At 35.5% G+C, this 18,002-nt stretch overlaps 6 protein-coding genes across 6 annotated transcripts in view; 4 read left to right on the plus strand and 2 right to left on the minus strand.

Moving 5' to 3' along the window:
* Positions 1 to 247: 247 nt before the first annotated feature.
* Positions 248 to 3,104, minus strand: LOC125870795 (uncharacterized). The gene is made up of 2 exons (XM_049551312.1): positions 2,990 to 3,104; positions 248 to 984 (listed from the first exon to the last, which is right to left on the minus strand). Exon 2 carries the CDS (start codon positions 926 to 928, stop codon positions 458 to 460), a length of 471 nt encoding a protein of 156 aa, XP_049407269.1. The 5' UTR covers positions 929 to 984; positions 2,990 to 3,104; the 3' UTR covers positions 248 to 457.
* A 2,765-nt stretch (positions 3,105 to 5,869) lies between these two features.
* LOC125871262 (receptor-like protein Cf-9) lies at positions 5,870 to 7,471 on the plus strand. The gene has a single exon (XM_049551857.1). The coding sequence runs from the start codon at positions 5,870 to 5,872 to the stop codon at positions 7,469 to 7,471; it is 1,602 nt and encodes a 533-aa protein (XP_049407814.1).
* On the plus strand, positions 7,057 to 8,685 carry LOC125871263 (receptor-like protein Cf-9 homolog). Its single transcript, XM_049551858.1, has one exon. The coding sequence runs from the start codon at positions 7,483 to 7,485 to the stop codon at positions 8,683 to 8,685; it is 1,203 nt and encodes a 400-aa protein (XP_049407815.1). The 5' UTR covers positions 7,057 to 7,482.
* Positions 8,686 to 10,240: 1,555 nt separating this feature from the next.
* Positions 10,241 to 11,451, plus strand: LOC125871264 (receptor-like protein Cf-9). The gene is made up of 2 exons (XM_049551860.1): positions 10,241 to 11,356; positions 11,398 to 11,451. The coding sequence occupies exons 1-2, from the start codon at positions 10,241 to 10,243 to the stop codon at positions 11,449 to 11,451; spliced, it is 1,170 nt and encodes a 389-aa protein (XP_049407817.1).
* A 145-nt stretch (positions 11,452 to 11,596) lies between these two features.
* Positions 11,597 to 13,103, plus strand: LOC125870791 (receptor-like protein Cf-9 homolog). Its single transcript, XM_049551306.1, has one exon. It carries the CDS (start codon positions 11,660 to 11,662, stop codon positions 13,013 to 13,015), a length of 1,356 nt encoding a protein of 451 aa, XP_049407263.1. The 5' UTR covers positions 11,597 to 11,659; the 3' UTR covers positions 13,016 to 13,103.
* A 13-nt stretch (positions 13,104 to 13,116) lies between these two features.
* The window catches only part of LOC125870793 (uncharacterized), a 6,580-nt gene continuing 1,694 nt past the window's right edge, over positions 13,117 to 18,002 (minus strand). Inside the window, exons 2-9 of the mRNA XM_049551310.1 lie at positions 17,451 to 17,673; positions 17,294 to 17,346; positions 17,137 to 17,173; positions 16,100 to 16,171; positions 14,823 to 14,927; positions 14,198 to 14,354; positions 13,995 to 14,071; positions 13,117 to 13,522 (exon numbers count right to left, since the gene is read on the minus strand). Of these exons, the coding sequence (XP_049407267.1) occupies positions 13,457 to 13,522; positions 13,995 to 14,071; positions 14,198 to 14,354; positions 14,823 to 14,927; positions 16,100 to 16,171; positions 17,137 to 17,173; positions 17,294 to 17,346; positions 17,451 to 17,673 (790 nt within the window). The 3' untranslated portion in view covers positions 13,117 to 13,456. The remainder of the gene's footprint in view (positions 13,523 to 13,994; positions 14,072 to 14,197; positions 14,355 to 14,822; positions 14,928 to 16,099; positions 16,172 to 17,136; positions 17,174 to 17,293; positions 17,347 to 17,450; positions 17,674 to 18,002) is intronic.

An 18,002-nucleotide genomic window follows, 5' to 3' on the forward strand; every position in this document is an offset into this window, starting at 1 on the left:
GATTCCATAAATTGAGTAAAGAGGGTATAGAGTGTATACAGACCTTACATCCATCTGATAGAAATAAAGAGGTTTCTAATAGACCCTTGCTAATGCTATCATAAAGAATCATCTGGTAGAAATAAAGAGGTTTCCGATAGACCCTTGCTAATACTATTGGTAAGAAAGTAGGTACAGGTATGACCAACAAATAACAAATGTAGGTGACCCCACTTTTTTCATCGGGTCTAGATAAAGACCATAGATCTTGAGTGACAACAACTGTATATCAGCCAAAATTTGTGATACATGCTAAAGATTCATGACACTAGGTTGCACAATGTTCATAAAAGAAAGGGCCTTAAAGAGAACAATTTTCTATTTTTTGGCATATCATAAGTTCAACAAAACTCTACTTCAGAAGTAGAAAAACCATGACTACAAGACAGCATTGCTAACCAACAAGATTTATGGTCTATTACTGTTTTGAGTTAGTAGCATTTCTAACAGAGTTCCAAATTTGGACAACCGATTCTGCAACACGAGGGAGCACTTGAAGAAGTCCACCAGAGGCCATCCCGATGGCGAGGGTTTGAGGGTAGCCTGGCTTGGAGTCAACTTTCATGTCAAGGCTGAGCAGTCGAGCATTGATGATGTCGAGTTTTCTAGAGGTTTCAGATGACACATTCCTATTATTATTGCGATTCTTGTCATTTCGAGAAGTGCTGATCACCCTGAAGAGAGCACCCTGGAGATCCTCAATGACCTTAAAGGAAGCTTCTTGAGAGTCAATGCCTTGTGATTCATAGTGTGATACAAGCTCTCTCGCACTTGGCAACTTTCTTGTCACCTTCTTTTTGCTGCTCTCATTATTGTTGGTGGATGTCGCAGTATCAATCTCTTTTATCTCCTCCTTCTCATTTTGAATTGGTTGCGGTGGTTTTGCCATTACCTTTTTGTTTTTACCCTCGGGTTCTCTCTGATTTCCACGGTTTCAGATTAAGCCTGAGCAACAGGAAGAAAGAAAATTAAATAGAAAGCGGCACAAGCAAATTAGCTAATTGAACTAAGTGAATCAGCCAAAACAAATATTTGACAACAACTCTCTAGGCAGCAATGCAGGTTAAGAATGTATCATATATAAGAAGTAAAGTTTCTAGCATATTTTTAATAATTTATACTATGATTAACCAGTAATCACTTAATTGAATAGATAGCAGAAAACTCACAACGGCAACAGATATCAGTGAGGTCATGGATTCATATCGCAGGACAGAGCATGAGAAAATGTAAAAACCATTCACAAAGAGCGAGCATAAGCCAAGTGAACAAAAGGAAAAAGACCCCTTTTTCTTTCTCAAAACACCAAGATGAAATCAAAAGCAAATTACGTATATTCAATCACAGGAAGATCCTTCGAGTGAAAAGATAATGCATGAAAAAATAACACCACCAGCTAGTCTGAGACAGGTAAATTGATAACGTGAATTTCAAATAAGCCATTTTTCACCAGCAGCTAGTATACAGTTTTGGATCAGAGCAAACTCTATCCCCCTCAAACAACTCGTACTTCAAGAGAATGACCCTCTTCATTTCACCCTCTAATGTACATACATGAATAAATTGTTCAGAAATACTTAAAGAAACTACCTGCAAGTGTTATTTCCAGTAAACCAGTCAATAAAGTCATGAGATCATAAGATGTCAGTGATCATAAGACGCAACATCTCAAAGCTATTTTCCACTTAACTAATTGAAAATGAAGCCACATACTTAACTAATGAAAAATGAAGCCACATACGGAAGCGGAACAGTGGTGAAATTGAATTTAATTATTTATAAATGCTAAAAGAAATTCATCTTAGTGTGGTTATCTTGCAGGCACAAGTCACAACATGAATAACTCAAAATTAATGTTTTGAGCGTACTTTTCAAAATGGCTACAGAACTCACCATATTGAAGATAATAAGAATTCTAATATTGCATTCGTAATATTACTATTCTACTCAATACTCCCCTCTAGACCATTTTCCTCCAATAGGAACATAGAACTACCAGAGCGGTTTCCCCGAAACAAAACAAGCCTATGTTGTATTAAACCTATAGAGAAAAAAGGTTCCTTTGCTCGTAGTTGCAAATTAAGGTTGAATCCATGAAATTTGAGCCACTAAAGAGGTGAGAAAACTTAGGCTTATTGGACAGGTAATTGAAGAACGTTAATCTGCATCAAATCACAATATAAGACGGAAAGTTAATTTGTTTCGAGTCACAAGGAACCAACACAGAACATTAATGTAGGACTAGCATATATTATCTGCGCCACAACTGAAAAGGTCACATAAAGATAAGATTTCATTGCTAGAATTGAAACGAGAATAGATAAACCTCAAAAGACATGAGCTTTCAACAAGTGAAAGACATTGACTTGCATATCTACTAATTCCGCATTAAAAGGAATGCAAACGAAAAAACAAGAAAATTCACAAAGAGGTATCAATCAATCAACCAACTATATCTCAATCCCAACCTAGTTGAAGTCAACCATACAAATTCCCTATTACATTTTCTCTATTAGGGTCCATTTCATTCTCAATGTAGTACCTACCTAAGTTTACAACACCAATTTTACTGCTTTTACTCAACCATTGTATGATTATTGCTCACTCATTATCTTCGACTCGACTATATAATCTTCAAATACAATGTAGGTGATGACAATTCTTGCCACAACCACAAAGTTGCTACTTTATTGACCTAAAAATCCCATCTTCAAGAAGTAAAACTCGCATCTTTTTAGAAATGCAAAGAGAACACTATGCACCTATAAGCTCAATCTCTACAAGGGGCGAAGCTAGAGTGTACCAAGCAGGTACATACAAATTACTAATTCAAAACTCAATAACTCAAAACTACTAAAATTCCGAACCCATAAACTTCAAATTTTGACACCGAGGAGTCAAAAGAATCAAAACCCTTTTTACTTCAGAGCTTAAATATCGAATTACATACCTGCCAAGACGCTTGCCGGGAAGTTGGCCGGAGATTTTGTGACTGAAGCCGGCAGCTAGGGGATAAGGAAAGGAGTTTTATATGAGAGGGAAATAAGAAATATTTGGGGAAAATTGCACTTTGCATCCTTCTTATGTAAGCTTGAAACATATAAGCCCTTGTAGTTTCATTATATGTGTTTTTGTCCCCTAAATTGAGTGATTTACAAGAATGACCTTTATAAAAGGGCGATAGAACTTTTGGCCAAGCTTAACAAATTTTTTTATAAAAACAATAACCCGGCTTTAGAAATTTCATTATGTAGAACTTTTTGTTGCTTGTTAGACGGAAAATAGTATTCGAAATATTGAAAAATCTTAATAGTTCAATTGGTTGACTAATCAAGTTCATATTTTCAACTTTACATGTCTAGTTACATAATTCTAAAAGGAAAGACGATAGATATTTGTTTCAATCTCAGAAATGCCCTTATTTAGATATGTTTATTATGCTAGTCGTTCAAATCAAAATCACAATTAAAATCATATATTAATAGAAAATTGTCCATCCCAATCACTTTGTATTTTGGGAAAATCCTTGCACAAGACTATATTGGTAATGAACTATATTTTTTATTTAAGGGACCGTTTGGCCATGCGATATGGTATCATGATATGGAATCATGAGATGAAATTGAAGGTTTGTTTGGACATGCGATATGGAATTTTTGTGTTGTATATGTTCTCATAAACATAAAAATCCATAAGTTGTAAAAACTATTAAAATAGCCCAATTGTTTATTCAATCTTATCAAATAAACAAAAATTATAAAATCGCATAATAAATTATTAAAAAGTTATTTGTTCTTCACTTAAATAATTGTTTCATCTAACTTTAAATTAAAAAAATTGAACATAAATTGTACTTGATATGCTCATATCTCTCAACTACTCTTACAAATAACCTATAAAGTAGAAAAAAAACATACATTAGTGAGTAAATATTAACTTAGAAGTTAAATACACTAAGATAAAAATTAACAAACATCACTGACTTCTAACTATTTACAAGAAAAATCAATAGTTAAATATTATAGAATAACGAAAGTTTAAAAAGTTACCACAAGTTTGAGTCAAAAACACTTCTAATAAAATTTAATCAAAAAAATTATAACTAGTCCACTTGACTAAATATTAATAACTAATTGATCAATTTTTTCCCAAGTCCTCAATCAATTGGACTTGATATTCTTCAGTCATGTGAACAAACATTTTGCGAATACTAAGATTAAGAAAGTGCGGCACCGCCAATGAAAATTGTCTTTTATCAATATTATGCTTAGTCATAAGATTAAGACGTTTTTTTTAATTATGAAAGATCAAAAAAGTATTACTCCCTTCGTTCTTATTTATATTCACCAAATGAATTTCTACTTTATCATTTATATTCACCAAATTTAAAGTAATAATAAATTTTATATTGGTGAGAATAATAAATTTTAAAAAGTAATGATGTGATTATAAATTTTATTTACATATGAAACAAATGGTTAGTAGATATAAATGTGGGGTTGTTTTAACAAAATATAAACTCATGGATCAATTATTGTATTAAAATATCTCAAATCATGATATGGAATCACATGGTGATTCCATATCATGGTTTTTGGAGAATATGGTATCACCTTTCATGATATGGAATCATGAGATGGAATCAGCGTAAAATCGCATGTCCAAACACTGATTCCATCTCACGACACCATATCGTGATATGGTATCGCATGGCCAAACGCCTACTTAGACATGCAACAACTCATTTTCTTTTAAAATTTTAATATTTTGTGAATTGTTTATGACTTCAGCAAAATAATTTTGTGACTTTAGTGTTACAAATAGAACATTTAGTAGTGATCAGAAACTAGGGATCCGGCTCCCCTCCATTACCTCTTCCCTCCATTTCGTCAAATGCACGTTTAGATTAGAGACATGAAGGGGTAATGGAGGGGAGCCAGATCCATTCTCTAGTGCCAACATACTAAACTAAAAAAGATGATTTCTCTACTTCATTTTAAGTTTGTTTTCTGTTTGAGGGATTATTTTTCCTATTATTATATAGTTTTGTTTACTTGTAAAGAACATGTGGATGTGGAACACATGGGGAAAAAAAGACAAAAAAAAACCCAAATTTGACTTTAGAATGACTAGATTTTCTTTAATAAAAAATGAACAAAGACAAAGTGTGAATGACAGAGAAACCAAATTTCCTAACATTTGGAGAAAACACATTTCCTTTTTAGTTCATTTGAAATTTCCATTGAAAAATACATCACATTTGCATTCATAGTTTCCTTTCTAGTTCTTTTGAAAAGGAATCTAAACTTTAATTAAACTTTTCACGTGACATATTTAAGATCACAAGATTGAAACGTTTTCTTTAGTTTCTTGATTTCCTTATCTTTCTTGACTTAATTTCCTCCTCCCTTTATTTTTTGTAGAGGCGGGTTCAACTGGATAGTGGCGGAGTCAGAATTTTCACCAAGAGAATTCTAAATATGAAGAAATTGAATGAGATTCAACATCTACTATATACACATGAAAAATAATTGTAACATTGTAAAAATAGTATAATTTCTGTCAAAGGATGTTTGGATGAAACCCCTTGACCGTACCTGACCCTGCCCCTGTAACTCTATGGTCCACTACTTTAGAGATGAGAAATGAGAACCAAAAAAGGTATATCATGCATCATATACAACAAAGTTGCTGACTGCATTAGTGATGATGCTAAAGTGGCAAAAACCATATTGTTAATGAACTATGAAGTTTGCCTATATATATATATTTGTGTAGCCTTTTCTTGATTTTCAATACCAACATACTCTAAAATTCTTTGATGCTAAACATGGGGTCTGGCCAATTCTCATTTCTGTTCTTTCTCTGTTTCTGTCAGCTTTCTTTTTCTTCATCCATACCTCATTCGTGCCGTAAAGATCAAAGCTACGCTCTTCTAGAATTCAAGAGAACACTTATCATAGATCCCTCATTAGTTACGAGTAGTTCCTACTCTTATACGAGTTCATGGAATATGAGCAGAGATTGTTGCTCATGGGATGGAGTCGTATGCAATGAGATGGCTGGCCATGTCATTGAACTTGATCTCAGTTGCAACAGTCTTGTAGGAAAGATTGATTCCAATAGCAGCCTCTTCCAACTCTCTCATCTTCAAAGGCTCGACCTTTCTTTGAATAATTTCTCTAGTTCTCACATCTCGCCTGAATTTGGCAGGTTCTCGAGCTTGACATATCTTGATCTTTCTGACTCCTATTTCTCAGGTCAAATTCCTTCTGAAATCTCTCACCTTTCCAAGTTACAATCTCTTTATTTCTCAGGAGAAATGCTAAAATTTGGACCTCACGATTTTGAAATGCTCCTTCAGAATTTGACTCAATTAAGAGAGCTTCATCTTACTTCCATAAACATCTCTTCCACTATTCCTCCTAATTTTTCTTCTCGTTTAACAACTCTGAGCCTTGGATCTACAGGATTGTATGGGATAATACCTGAGAGTATTTTTCACCTTCCCAATCTGGAAACACTTGTCTTACAAAATAATGATCAGCTAAGTGGTTATTTTCCAAAGACGAAATGGAACAGCAGTGCATCTCTCATGGAGTTAGATCTCAGTGGCGTGAATTTTTCTTGTAATTTGCCTGAGTCTATCGGTTATCTAACTTCACTGCATTCTTTGTCTCTTAAAAATTGCAACCTTCGAGGGCCTATTCCTGAATCTCTTTCGAATCTCACACACATATTGGATTTGGACCTTTCAGATAACTCCCTAAATGGAACAATGCCATCAGGGATGTTCTCTCTTCCATCACTAAGTCGTTTAGTCTTGAGTAATAACCACTTTTCTGGTCAGTTTGAGGATTTCAATTCCAATTCAGTAATCTGGATTGATTTAAGCAATAATCAGCTGCAAGGTCATCTTCCCAAGTCGATTGAAAACCATGTGAACCTAACAGGCCTTGTTCTTTCTTTCAATAATTTTAATGGTAGTGTGGATGTCAGCTTCTTTGCTGACCTCAAGCAACTTTATTATCTTGATCTTTCATATAATTGTATCTCATTGACCAATGAGAACAAACATAATGTTACTTTGCCAGGATCTCTTATGAGCTTACGATTGGCTGCATGTGAAGTGAAAGAATTGGAGTTTCTAAGATCCGCAAAGCTTCTTTGGCATTTGGATCTTTCAAATAATAAGATTGAAGGAAGAATCCCAGATTGGGCATGGTCTAACTGGATTATTTCATTGAAGAGTCTTAATATATCCCACAACATGCTGGCAAGTGTTGATTCAATTCCTCTTCAATCTGCAAATGCCATTGATTTGCGGTCCAATTTTCTTCAAGGTTCACTACCTATTCCACCAATTTCCACAAGATTCTTCTTCATATCCCTAATCTCAGTGGGGAGATCCCTTCGTCTATTTGCAATTTGACGTCACTGGTAATGATAGATTTGGCAGGAAACAACTTGAAGGGAGCAATTCCGCAATGTTTGAGTAATATCAGTGGCCTCGAAGTTCTGGATATGCACCACAACAGTCTTTCAGGGACTCTTCCAACGACTTTTAGAATTGGAAGTGCACTCAAAAGCTTCAACTTTCATGGCAATAAGCTGGAGGGGAAAATCCCACAATCCTTGATCAACTGCAAACTACTCGAAGTTCTTGATTTAGGAGACAATCATCTCAACGACACATTCCCTGTGTGGTTGGGAACTCTGCCAAAGCTGAAAGTTCTAAGCTTGAGATCCAATAAATTGCATGGACCCATTAGAACTCTAACAACTGAAAACATGTTTCCTCAGCTTCAAATATTAGATCTCTCCTCCAATGCTTTCACAAAAAACATACCACCGGGTTTGTTTCAACATTTGAAAGCCATGAGGACAATTCATCAAATGATGAACACACCAAGTGATGAAGGAAGTCGATATTACCAAGACTCGATAGCTGTCGTATCCAAGGGATATGAGCGTGAAATTGTGAGAATCTTGTTTTTGTACATCACTATCGATCTTTCAAACAACAAATTCGAAGGACATCTTCCAAGTACTATGGGAGATCTTATTGCACTCCGTGTGCTGAATATATCTCATAATGGATTGGAAGGTCATATGCCCCCATCACTTGGAAGATTATGTTCAGTTGAATCATTGGACCTGTCAAGTAACCATCTTGTAGGAGAGATACCAGCACAATTTGCTTCTCTTACATCTCTTGACGTCTTAAATCTCTCCTACAATCATCTCGAAGGATGCATTCCTCAAGGAAATCAATTTCATACCTTTGAGAACAATTCATATGAAGGCAATGATGGATTACGTGGATTTCCCTTTACAAAAAGTTGTGGCAATGATCGTGTATCAGGGACAAATTATGCCATATCTGGACAGCTAGACGATGAAGAGAGCAATTCTGAATTTCAGAGTGATTTTTGGAAAGCTGCTCTTATGGGATATGGAAGTGGACTATGTATTGGATTATCCATTATATATTTCATGATTTCAACTGGAAACCTGAAATGGCCTGCAAGAATCATTGAAGAGCTGGAGCACAAAATTATGATGGGAAGGAGAAGGAAGCAGCGAAAGCAAAGGCACTTCTGCATTTCCATTTGTTTTTCTTCTTTTTCTGGTGTAACATTGTGAATTTGTGATGTAAATGATGTTTAATCAGTCTCTGCACCTTTTTGTATGCTTTTAAGCAATACTACTACAGTTATTTCATTACAGAGAAAACATATTTATACTCTGTATATATTTGATAGCCTCAGCTGTTGGCAGACCCTTTGGTTGTTGATCAAAATCAAACAAGACCGAGCACGACAAGAGTTAAAATCGAAGTTGACTTACTGGCAGCTTTGTTTGAACATGTAAGATGACCGCGCTTTAGTTGATAATTGGGCGGAAGATAGTATTCAGGACATTGGGAAATCTTAATAGATTAGTTGGTTGATTATTCTCATGTTCACATTTAGTTTTTGTAATTAGTATCATGAATCTCATTTGTGTTTACATATTTGTTGTTCTTCTTTTCCTGACTTGACAAAGTTTGTATTACATAATTTACTTGAGCTTCAGTAAAAAAAATTCCAAGTTCGTATTTTCAACTTTATATGTCTAATAACATAATTCTAAAGGAAAGACAATAGTTATATGTTTCAATCTCATAAATACTCTTATTTGGATACGTTTATTCTGTGAGTCGTCCCAAATACAATATGACGTGCATATCAAGCTAGATTAACGATGATGAACAATGTTAGCCAACATTTGTCAAACTGATTCACCAAAGGATTAATCCCAATAAACTTTTTCTTTTCATTGTTATTTAGCTTTAATGGATCAAAAAGTTTAACATAAAGACAAAAAAAGAACAACTTAGATTTGACTTGACCAACCAACATTTTCTTTGATCAAATATGAACAGACAAAGAAAGTTTGTGTGAATGAGAGAGAGTAGCTGAATTTGCAAATTTTGGAGAAAACACGTTTCCGTTAGTCTTAACTCTTTAATGATAAGTAGCTTTCATTTGAAATTTTGACGAAAACATACAATGCAGCATATAAACAATGGGTTCAACTGAACTCATTATTTTATTTTATTTTGGAACCCGAGGATAACCCGCACCAGCCGCTACAACCTCTGCCACAGCCTCTTCCCTTCGGTGAGCACTTTGTGCGCACTAGGTAAACCCCCCACCCCCACTGTGTAATAGTTTGGAAACCACACAGGGAATGTAAAACGCACTAGGCAAACCCTATGTGACAGGCTCGACTCAAAAGACATTGAGGGGGGATCAATCCCGGGTCATCCATGTGGATAACCACCCTCCAAACCAACTGAGTCATCCCGAAGGACAGAACTCATTATTATCAAATACAAAATTATATATTGATTTAATTTTAATTTAAAATTTATTTGAGTTACTAATATCTATGGGCTATAACCCTCATCAGACCATTCAAAATTCTAAGCCACTAATCAAATTATTATATTTCTGATTTGACTCAAATTATCAATTTGGTGTGGTTTGTCGGTTTTTCTCATACACTATTTATATAAAATTTGAGTCCAATTAGCAAACACACAGACTTTCTCACTACTTACTATTTAGTAGCAACTTGATCTGCCTATATATATTTGTGTAGCCCTTTCTTGATTTTCACTACCATCTTTCTCTAAAACACTTTGATGCTAAACATGGGCTACAGGCAATTCTCATTTCTTCTCTTTCTCTGTTTTTGTCAGCTTTCTTTTTCTTCATCCATACCTCATCCGTGCCGCAAAGATGAAAGCATTTCCCTTCTAAAATTGAAGAAGACGTTTACTTATCCCTCGTTTGACCAACATTCTTTTTCAATATTGAGTTTATGGAACATAAGCAGAGATTGTTGCTCATGGGATGGAGTCGTATGCGATGACATCACTGGCCATGTCATTGAACTTGACCTCTGCCGCAGCGGACTTGTTGGGACCATTGATTCCAATAGCAGCTTATTCCAACTCTCTCATCTCCAAAGGCTTGATCTTTCTTCGAATAACTTCTCCAATTCTCATATCTCCCCTGAATTCGGCAAGTTTTCGAGCTTGAAGCATCTTGATCTTTCTTACTCCTATTTTTCAGGTCAAATTCCTTCCGAAATCTCTCATCTTTCCAAGTTACACTCTCTTCGTCTCTCCACATTTTTTTACAGTAAGAAGCTAAGACTCACAACCCATGATTTTAAATCGCTTCTTCAGAACTTGACCCAATTAAGAGAGCTTGATCTTAGTGGCATAAACATCTCTTCCATCATTCCTCTGATTTTTTCTTCTCATTTAACAACTCTGAGCCTGTCAGAAACAGGATTGTATGGGATAATACCTGAGAGTATTTTTCACCTGCCCAACTTGGAAACACTTGACTTAAGTTTCAATTATCAGCTGAGTGGTTATTTTCCAAAGACCAAATGGAACAGCAGTGCATATCTCAGTGTGTTACATCTCAGCGGCGTGAATTTTTCTGATAATTTGCATGAGTCTCTTGGCTATATAACTTCACTGTATTCTTTGTATCTTACAGATTGCAGCCTTAGAGGGTCTATTCCTGAATCTCTTTCGAATCTCACCCGCATAGAGGATTTGTACCTTTCACGTAACTCCCTGAATGGAACAATACCATCAGGGATTTTCTCCCTTCCATCACTAAATACAATAGACTTGAGTAATAACCATTTTTCTGGTCAGCTTGAGGATTTCAAGTCCAATTCACTAAAAGAGATTCTTTTAGATGACAATCAGCTGCAGGGTCATCTTCCCAACTCAATTCAAAACCTTGTGAACCTAATGAATCTTGATCTTTCTTTCAATAATTTTAGTGGCAATGTGGATATCAGCTTATTTTCAAACCTCAAACACCTTTTTCTTCTTAGTCTTTCATATAATAATATATCATTAATTAATGAGAAGAAAGTTAATTTTACTTGGCCTGAATCTCTTCAAAGGTTACAATTGGCTGCATGTGAAGTGAAAGAATTGGAGTTTCTAAGATCCGCAAAGAAGCTTTACGACTTGGATCTTTCAAATAATAAGATTGAAGGAAGAATTCCTGATTGGACATGGTCTACTTGGAATTTTTCAATGAGATATCTTAATATATCCCACAATATGTTGATGAGTGTGGATTCAATTCCTCTTCAATCTCTAGATACTATTGATTTGCGGTCCAATTTGCTTCAAGGTTCACTACCTATTCCACCAAATTCCACAACATACTTCTTCATATCCCATAATAATCTCACTGAAGAAATTCCTTCCTCTATTTGCAATTTGACATCACTGGTAATACTAGATTTGGCCAAAAACAATTTGAAGGGAGCAATTCCGCAATGTTTGGGTAATATTAGTGGCCTCCAGGTTCTGGATATGCACAACAACAAACTTTCTGGGACTCTTCCAACAATTTTCAGTAATGGAAGTTCACTGAGAAGCCTCAACTTGCATGGAAATAAACTAGAGGGGAAAATTCCCCAATCTTTGGCCAATTGCAAAGAGTTGCAGATCCTTGATTTAGGAGATAATCATCTCAACGACACATTTCCGATGTGGTTGGGAACTCTTCCAAAGTTGCAAGTTTTAAGCTTGAGATCCAATGGATTGCATGGGTCCATTAGAACTCCAACGATTGAAAACATATTTCCTAATCTTCGAATGTTAGATCTCTCTTCCAATGCCTTCACCGAAAACTTACCAACTGGTCTGTTTCAACATCTGAAAGCTATGAGGGCAATTGATCCATCAAAGAAGGCACCAACACCAAGGTATGGATATTACCAAGACTCAATAGTTGTGGTAACAAAGGGATTGGAGCTTGTAGTCGAGAGAATCTTGTTTTTGTACACCACTATCGATCTTTCAAACAACAAATTCAAAGGACATATTCCTAGTGGTATAGGTGATCTCATCGCGCTTTGTGTGCTGAATATTTCTCATAATGGATTCCAAGGTCATATACCATCATCACTTGGAAATTTATCTGTTGTCGAATCATTGGACCTTTCATTTAACCAGCTTTCGGGAGAGATACCACAACAACTCGCTTCTATTACATCTCTTGCAGTCTTAAAGCTCTCACACAATCATCTAGAAGGATGCATCCCAAAAGGACCTCAATTCGATACATTTGAGAAGAATTCATATGAAGGTAATGATGGACTACGTGGATTACCTGTTTCAAAAGGTTGTGGAAGTAGCAGGATGCCAGAGACAGACAACACAACACATATGCTGGATGAAGTAAGCAAATCTACATTTCTGAGTGAATTTTGGAATGGGATTCTTATGGGATATGGAAGTGGACTTATTATTGGATTCTCCATAGCATATTTCATGCTTTCGAGTCGAAATTCCAATTGGCTTTCTAGGATTGCTGAAGAACTTGAATACAGAATCGTTATGAGAAGGCGAAAGAAGAAGCAAGGCCATCACAGAAGATGAAATAATTGAATTGGTGTTGTGTTAGAATCTCTCATAGACTCATAGCCATATTTAACTTTCTCAACATTTTAAGAAACTAAATAACAAAATTCCCTTTTGATAAGAAAAACAAAAACAATCTCACTCAGCTTAATATTCATGTCAAAATGTCTGACATTAAGTGTATGAATACATAGTCTGAATTCTCCAAAATACACTAAATATTTAATCGGATATGCTCGTATTGGATACTCAAATAAACACGTATCCAATACGTACCCGTTCCCTAGTCCAAACAAATCGTACAACTTCCTTATACATATATTATATCCTCTATAACTAACTAGTTGTCTGTCTACCCAATAATACATACATCAACCAACAAGATATTGGCTTCAAACCATGTTAAATGTACAAACTAACAGATCCTCTTTAGTCTGGAAGTGAAGTAGCTAAGGGAAATTATAAATCCAAGGACATCAGTATCATCTGTTCTTTTGATAGAGACGATGAGTCGGCTTCCACGATCTGCATGGAGTTATAAGAGTAAGTCATAAGACGCGACGCACCTTTTGTTATACATCAAGAGTTGATTGTCAACCAAACTAAGATAAGTTGAAGTAAAAGATTTCAACAGGATTTAAGTTATACATCACGTGTAAAGAAATGTTACACCGTCAATTTAATTCAACAGGTTGTTGTATGTTATCACTCTATTTTCCAGGTTATCATATCAGATCTGATATAAGAAGTTTCATGAAGAGCTACCTCGTTTTAAAGGTCTACTTAGCACTGACTTCAACTCTTGGGATGATTAGGAGAGATGCAATGCAGACATTAAGACGTCCAAAATAAAAAAAAACACAAAAATGAAAACAAGCATTCACTTATCAAAAAAAGAGAAAGAAGAGCTGATGAAGGACGATCATCCACATAAACAGATCTCACTAAGCAATAGCAATAAGATGTTCCGGTTATGGAAAAACAGATTGAAGCTAACCTTAAAGCCGGTTTTTTTGTATAATTCCTGGCCAGGTATGTTGTCTGCATTTACATGAACAAATAGCTGCTTGAAACCTGCTTGGACATGCAAAAATAAGATTAGACATAGTTCAGCGAAAATTAATTACAAGGGATGGCAATTCTGAACTGGTAGATCATAATGAAGAGCACATTAAAAAGTTTAAAGCTGAAACAAGATACCTTCTAACGCGGCCTTATCAGCAGCCAAATGTATTATATTTGAAGCAATACCCTGACGTCGAGCAAACATTGCAACACAAACATTTGCAATGTATGCATATTTATGTGAATCAAAGGGTTCTTGATGTGCCATGACAACTGATAACCTTTTGATTTCCTGGAGACCATGAGAGGAAAAGGAATTCAGCAGGTTCAGCAAAATCTAGTACACACATTTACCTCCACTTCAACAGAAGGAAACAAATTACAGTATAAGCTTTTCTTCTTCCTTTTTCTCCTATTGCAGAATTGAGACCTTACCCCTACCTTGGGAGGCAAAGAGGTTGTTTCCGATAAACCTCGACTCAAGGAAAAGCATATCAAAGCAGATTGAAAAGGAAATAACAGAAGTGAATAAATCGTGGCAAAATACTATAGAATTAGAAAGTATGACGAAGCATTCTAAAACGGAATAGTAACTACAACAAAAATAAATGCAAAGATGTAGGCATCCCCATTTTTTTAGACATAGCAACATATATAATCAAATTCCACTAGTCCAGGCCAACAGTTTAGTCCAATTACAGAATAAAAGAAGATGCATTTAGAAATCAACATTTATCTAAAAGTTTGCTCAAGGTGGTACCCCTGGGTATCTCTCTCTTTGTACAAATTTCCGGATGGACAGGTCCAACGTTCCCACTACACTGTTAAGTACTGTTCTTCTAACATTCTTCTCTTCCTTTTTGACCTGAAACATTTGAAGGCTGAGGAATATCCAATATAAATATCAAACTTGAAAGAATAAATATCACACACCAATCATCTTACTTACATGAAGGAAAACATCAAATTCTAAACAGAATGAATATCACATAACAATCATTTTAAGTACATAGCAGAAGCTCTTAAGCATGTTTGAAACTCAAAAAGACATCAAATTTTGCAGAAAGTAGAACTTGTTAAGAGGATTTCAGCACTTGAAGAAGCATCAGGCCACTGGCACAAAGTGGTGAAGTTTAATTGCTTACACCTCACGGGAGTACAAATCTTTTCATCAAAATTCAAAATGCATAGATACAATTGAGCTTTTTATCTGATGGGTAGTCTAGCTGGTTCATGCTTTAAACAGAATTTTATTTTGCAGTTCTCATGTTACTTCCTAGCCGGAATTCATCGACAACATCCAGCACAATCTATATGTATTCATTCTCACATTGGATGAAGGAATTGCTCAAAGGAGCAGATCCATTACCTCCTGTGTTTCCAATCTGCTGGAAACATCCAAGACCTAAGTGTTTTTACAATTCTTAAATCAGAAAATAGGTGTTTAATTCAGAGGCAGTTAACTCATGTCCGAAAAGGAAATTAGTGAACACTTGCCCAAATAGCCTGAAAAATGTTTCTTTAGCTCCAGATAATGTAATATAAGACACTTAAGTCCTCAACAGCTTAATATGACATGAAGAGGCCTAGCAAAGGCCGCAGGAAAGTTGTTAGCATGGTTTGTCAGTCTTTATGCATTATGAAGCAGCCCCAGTTGTATGAGGTTCTTAGATTCCTTCAGTTTACGAACCAATACCCAAGTCACCAACTTTTTTGAAGCTATTTTGCACATAATAAATCAGAACTGTGACTAGCACTGGCTATAGAGAAATTAGAGATGAGTCCTAATCATTTTTTTAAAATCTTCATCATTACTTTTTACCGCTAAAAATAGAACCTTAGATACTAATAAATTGGCACAGGCGAAAACGGATTAGATACAAGGCACTATATTTGAAATCAATGGTAAAATCAAAGCAATTCTGGAAGTTAGAGAGCCATCTAAATCCAAATCAACTATGATTAACCAGTTGCAACTTGTGCATACACAACACTAAGGAAGACCAGGGAAATTGTCTAGAAGCCACTAATATGTACCGCAACAAAACAAAAGCACTTCAAGCAATTTCCATCCTGACCAGAACATCTTCTCTTTAATGCATAAAACTCCTGCACACAAATAGTGGAACGAAAAGAAAAGAAAATAAAAATGAGGGTTTAACGAATATGAGCGGTAGAAACTAGAGCAACATATGATGATCAATATTTATGTAAACGGAAGAAGAACACTATCACAAAGGTGTTGTTGCTAGTACCAAATATATGTCATTTGCCAAATTTGAACATGTCTAATTAAATGCAAGCTCATCAACCACATGAAACACCTTTTCCCAAAATTAAAACTACAACTGCTGTCCTAATAGCAATCCTAGAAAAATACAATATCATTTATGGGCATTGAGCTTAGATGTTAAATGAGACCTATAATCCCAAATGCTAAATATACACTATTCAAAGTAGGCAAGGATCTGTTTTTGCTCTTTTGTCAATTGTTAATACTAAAAGTACAGAAGTCACTAAACCAGTGCCGGAAACATGAATATGCAAGCTCATAATCTTACATGTGAATTTTTCCTAAAGCTTTAACAGAAATAAGCTTCTTCCAGCAGAGAATAGAACTTCCATTTGTCTTCTACTCCATGTGTTGAGCGCTTTTTGCTTTGCTTAATGTGCGCTTTGCCATTAAAGTGCGCATATTATTTACGTTTTACGCTTAAAAGCCTCAATAGACCTTAGAGTTTTTTTGCACTTTTTGCTTTTGATAACATTGTATAAACCTCAAGCTGTCATGAGAAGAATAAGTCTTGGAGCTCTCACCCTATATGTGTTTCACTGATAAACATGTGAGGGCCACTGAACTAATTACTAACTGGCCAACCTAAAGATATAGATTGAAGTCATGATAGGACAGACCACTGTGGGAAAGCCATGAGACGGGGAAATATTTTAAAACAACTTAATGTCATTCTACTGAGTTGTAGGGAAAAGGGGGGATATATTAGATGGTAAGATCTCAACTTCAACAAATAATATTTTAACTGCTAACAAACAAAAAGTTTTTTACTGCAACTCACCTGTTCGGCATACTTTCTTTTATATGCATCAACATGCCTAAAATTAGCAAAAGTACAGTTAATATTTACCATATAACAACTCAGACTTACATAGAGAAAACAATTTTTAAACTAGTCCTAATTATAAGAGGGATAGGTGATATGTGCGAGCTCCAACCTCATATAGGAGACAGATTCCCAATGAGCTTCTGCTCGGAGCCAGGCTGCTGTCTGCCATTGACAGTAAGACAGAGGAACAAGAAAATCTGAAATACATTTAGAAAGAGTAACAAAGGATAGCCAGGAAAGTATTCTTTAAAAGCAGCAGAACAAACCCAATATTCTTCATCCAGCACGGCCTCACGAGCAATGAAACGACCAAAGTTTCGCCTTTGCAATCCAGAGTACCCATCATCAGTTTGCTGAAGCCGGTTAAAAGCTAGCTCAGGTAACTTTGCATTGTCCTGCTTTGACAGGGGTGAGTGCCTGATACTTTGGTCTTTATTGCAATGTACTTCAATATTTTTCCATCTATCATATGAAACGGGAAAAGCCTCCCTGGGAGCAGATTGGATACCATCAGAGAGAAGAAATGCAGAAGTTACATGGTATTTGAGATGCCAAAAAGAAATATAACTCAATAATCTTGTCTTTCATAGGGTGAAAAAGAAGATACATTTAGAATTTAAGCTTCTTTCTGGCATGTTCTTGACGATAACATTATCCCCATGAACAAATTTAGAGTTTTTTACCTTCATTATGCAATTGTTCCATAATGCATCGAACTAGTATCAAGCATTTACACAAATTGTCCAGCGCCAAACCTTAATTATATGGAAACACAAAAGAAAAGAATTTTACTACCATTCTCTTTGTAATCTGGTTAA

This window comes from Solanum stenotomum, chromosome 7 (genome assembly GCF_019186545.1).
Source record: "Solanum stenotomum isolate F172 chromosome 7, ASM1918654v1, whole genome shotgun sequence".
NCBI lineage: Eukaryota > Viridiplantae > Streptophyta > Magnoliopsida > Solanales > Solanaceae > Solanum > Solanum stenotomum.

Excerpts from the sequence above, each read along its gene's own strand:
- LOC125871262 (XM_049551857.1), top strand. The coding sequence starts at position 5,870 with ATGGGGTCTGGCCAATTCTCATTTCTGTTCTTTCTCTGTTTCTGTCAG.
- LOC125871264 (XM_049551860.1), top strand. The coding sequence starts at position 10,241 with ATGGGCTACAGGCAATTCTCATTTCTTCTCTTTCTCTGTTTTTGTCAG. Across the intron at positions 11,357-11,397 it reads CCAACTCAATTCAAAACCTT|TGGCAATGTGGATATCAGCT; the intron begins GTGAACCTAATG and ends CAATAATTTTAG.
- LOC125870795 (XM_049551312.1), bottom strand. The coding sequence starts at position 928 with ATGGCAAAACCACCGCAACCAATTCAAAATGAGAAGGAGGAGATAAAA.
- LOC125871263 (XM_049551858.1), top strand. The coding sequence starts at position 7,483 with ATGATAGATTTGGCAGGAAACAACTTGAAGGGAGCAATTCCGCAATGT.
- LOC125870791 (XM_049551306.1), top strand. The coding sequence starts at position 11,660 with ATGAGATATCTTAATATATCCCACAATATGTTGATGAGTGTGGATTCA.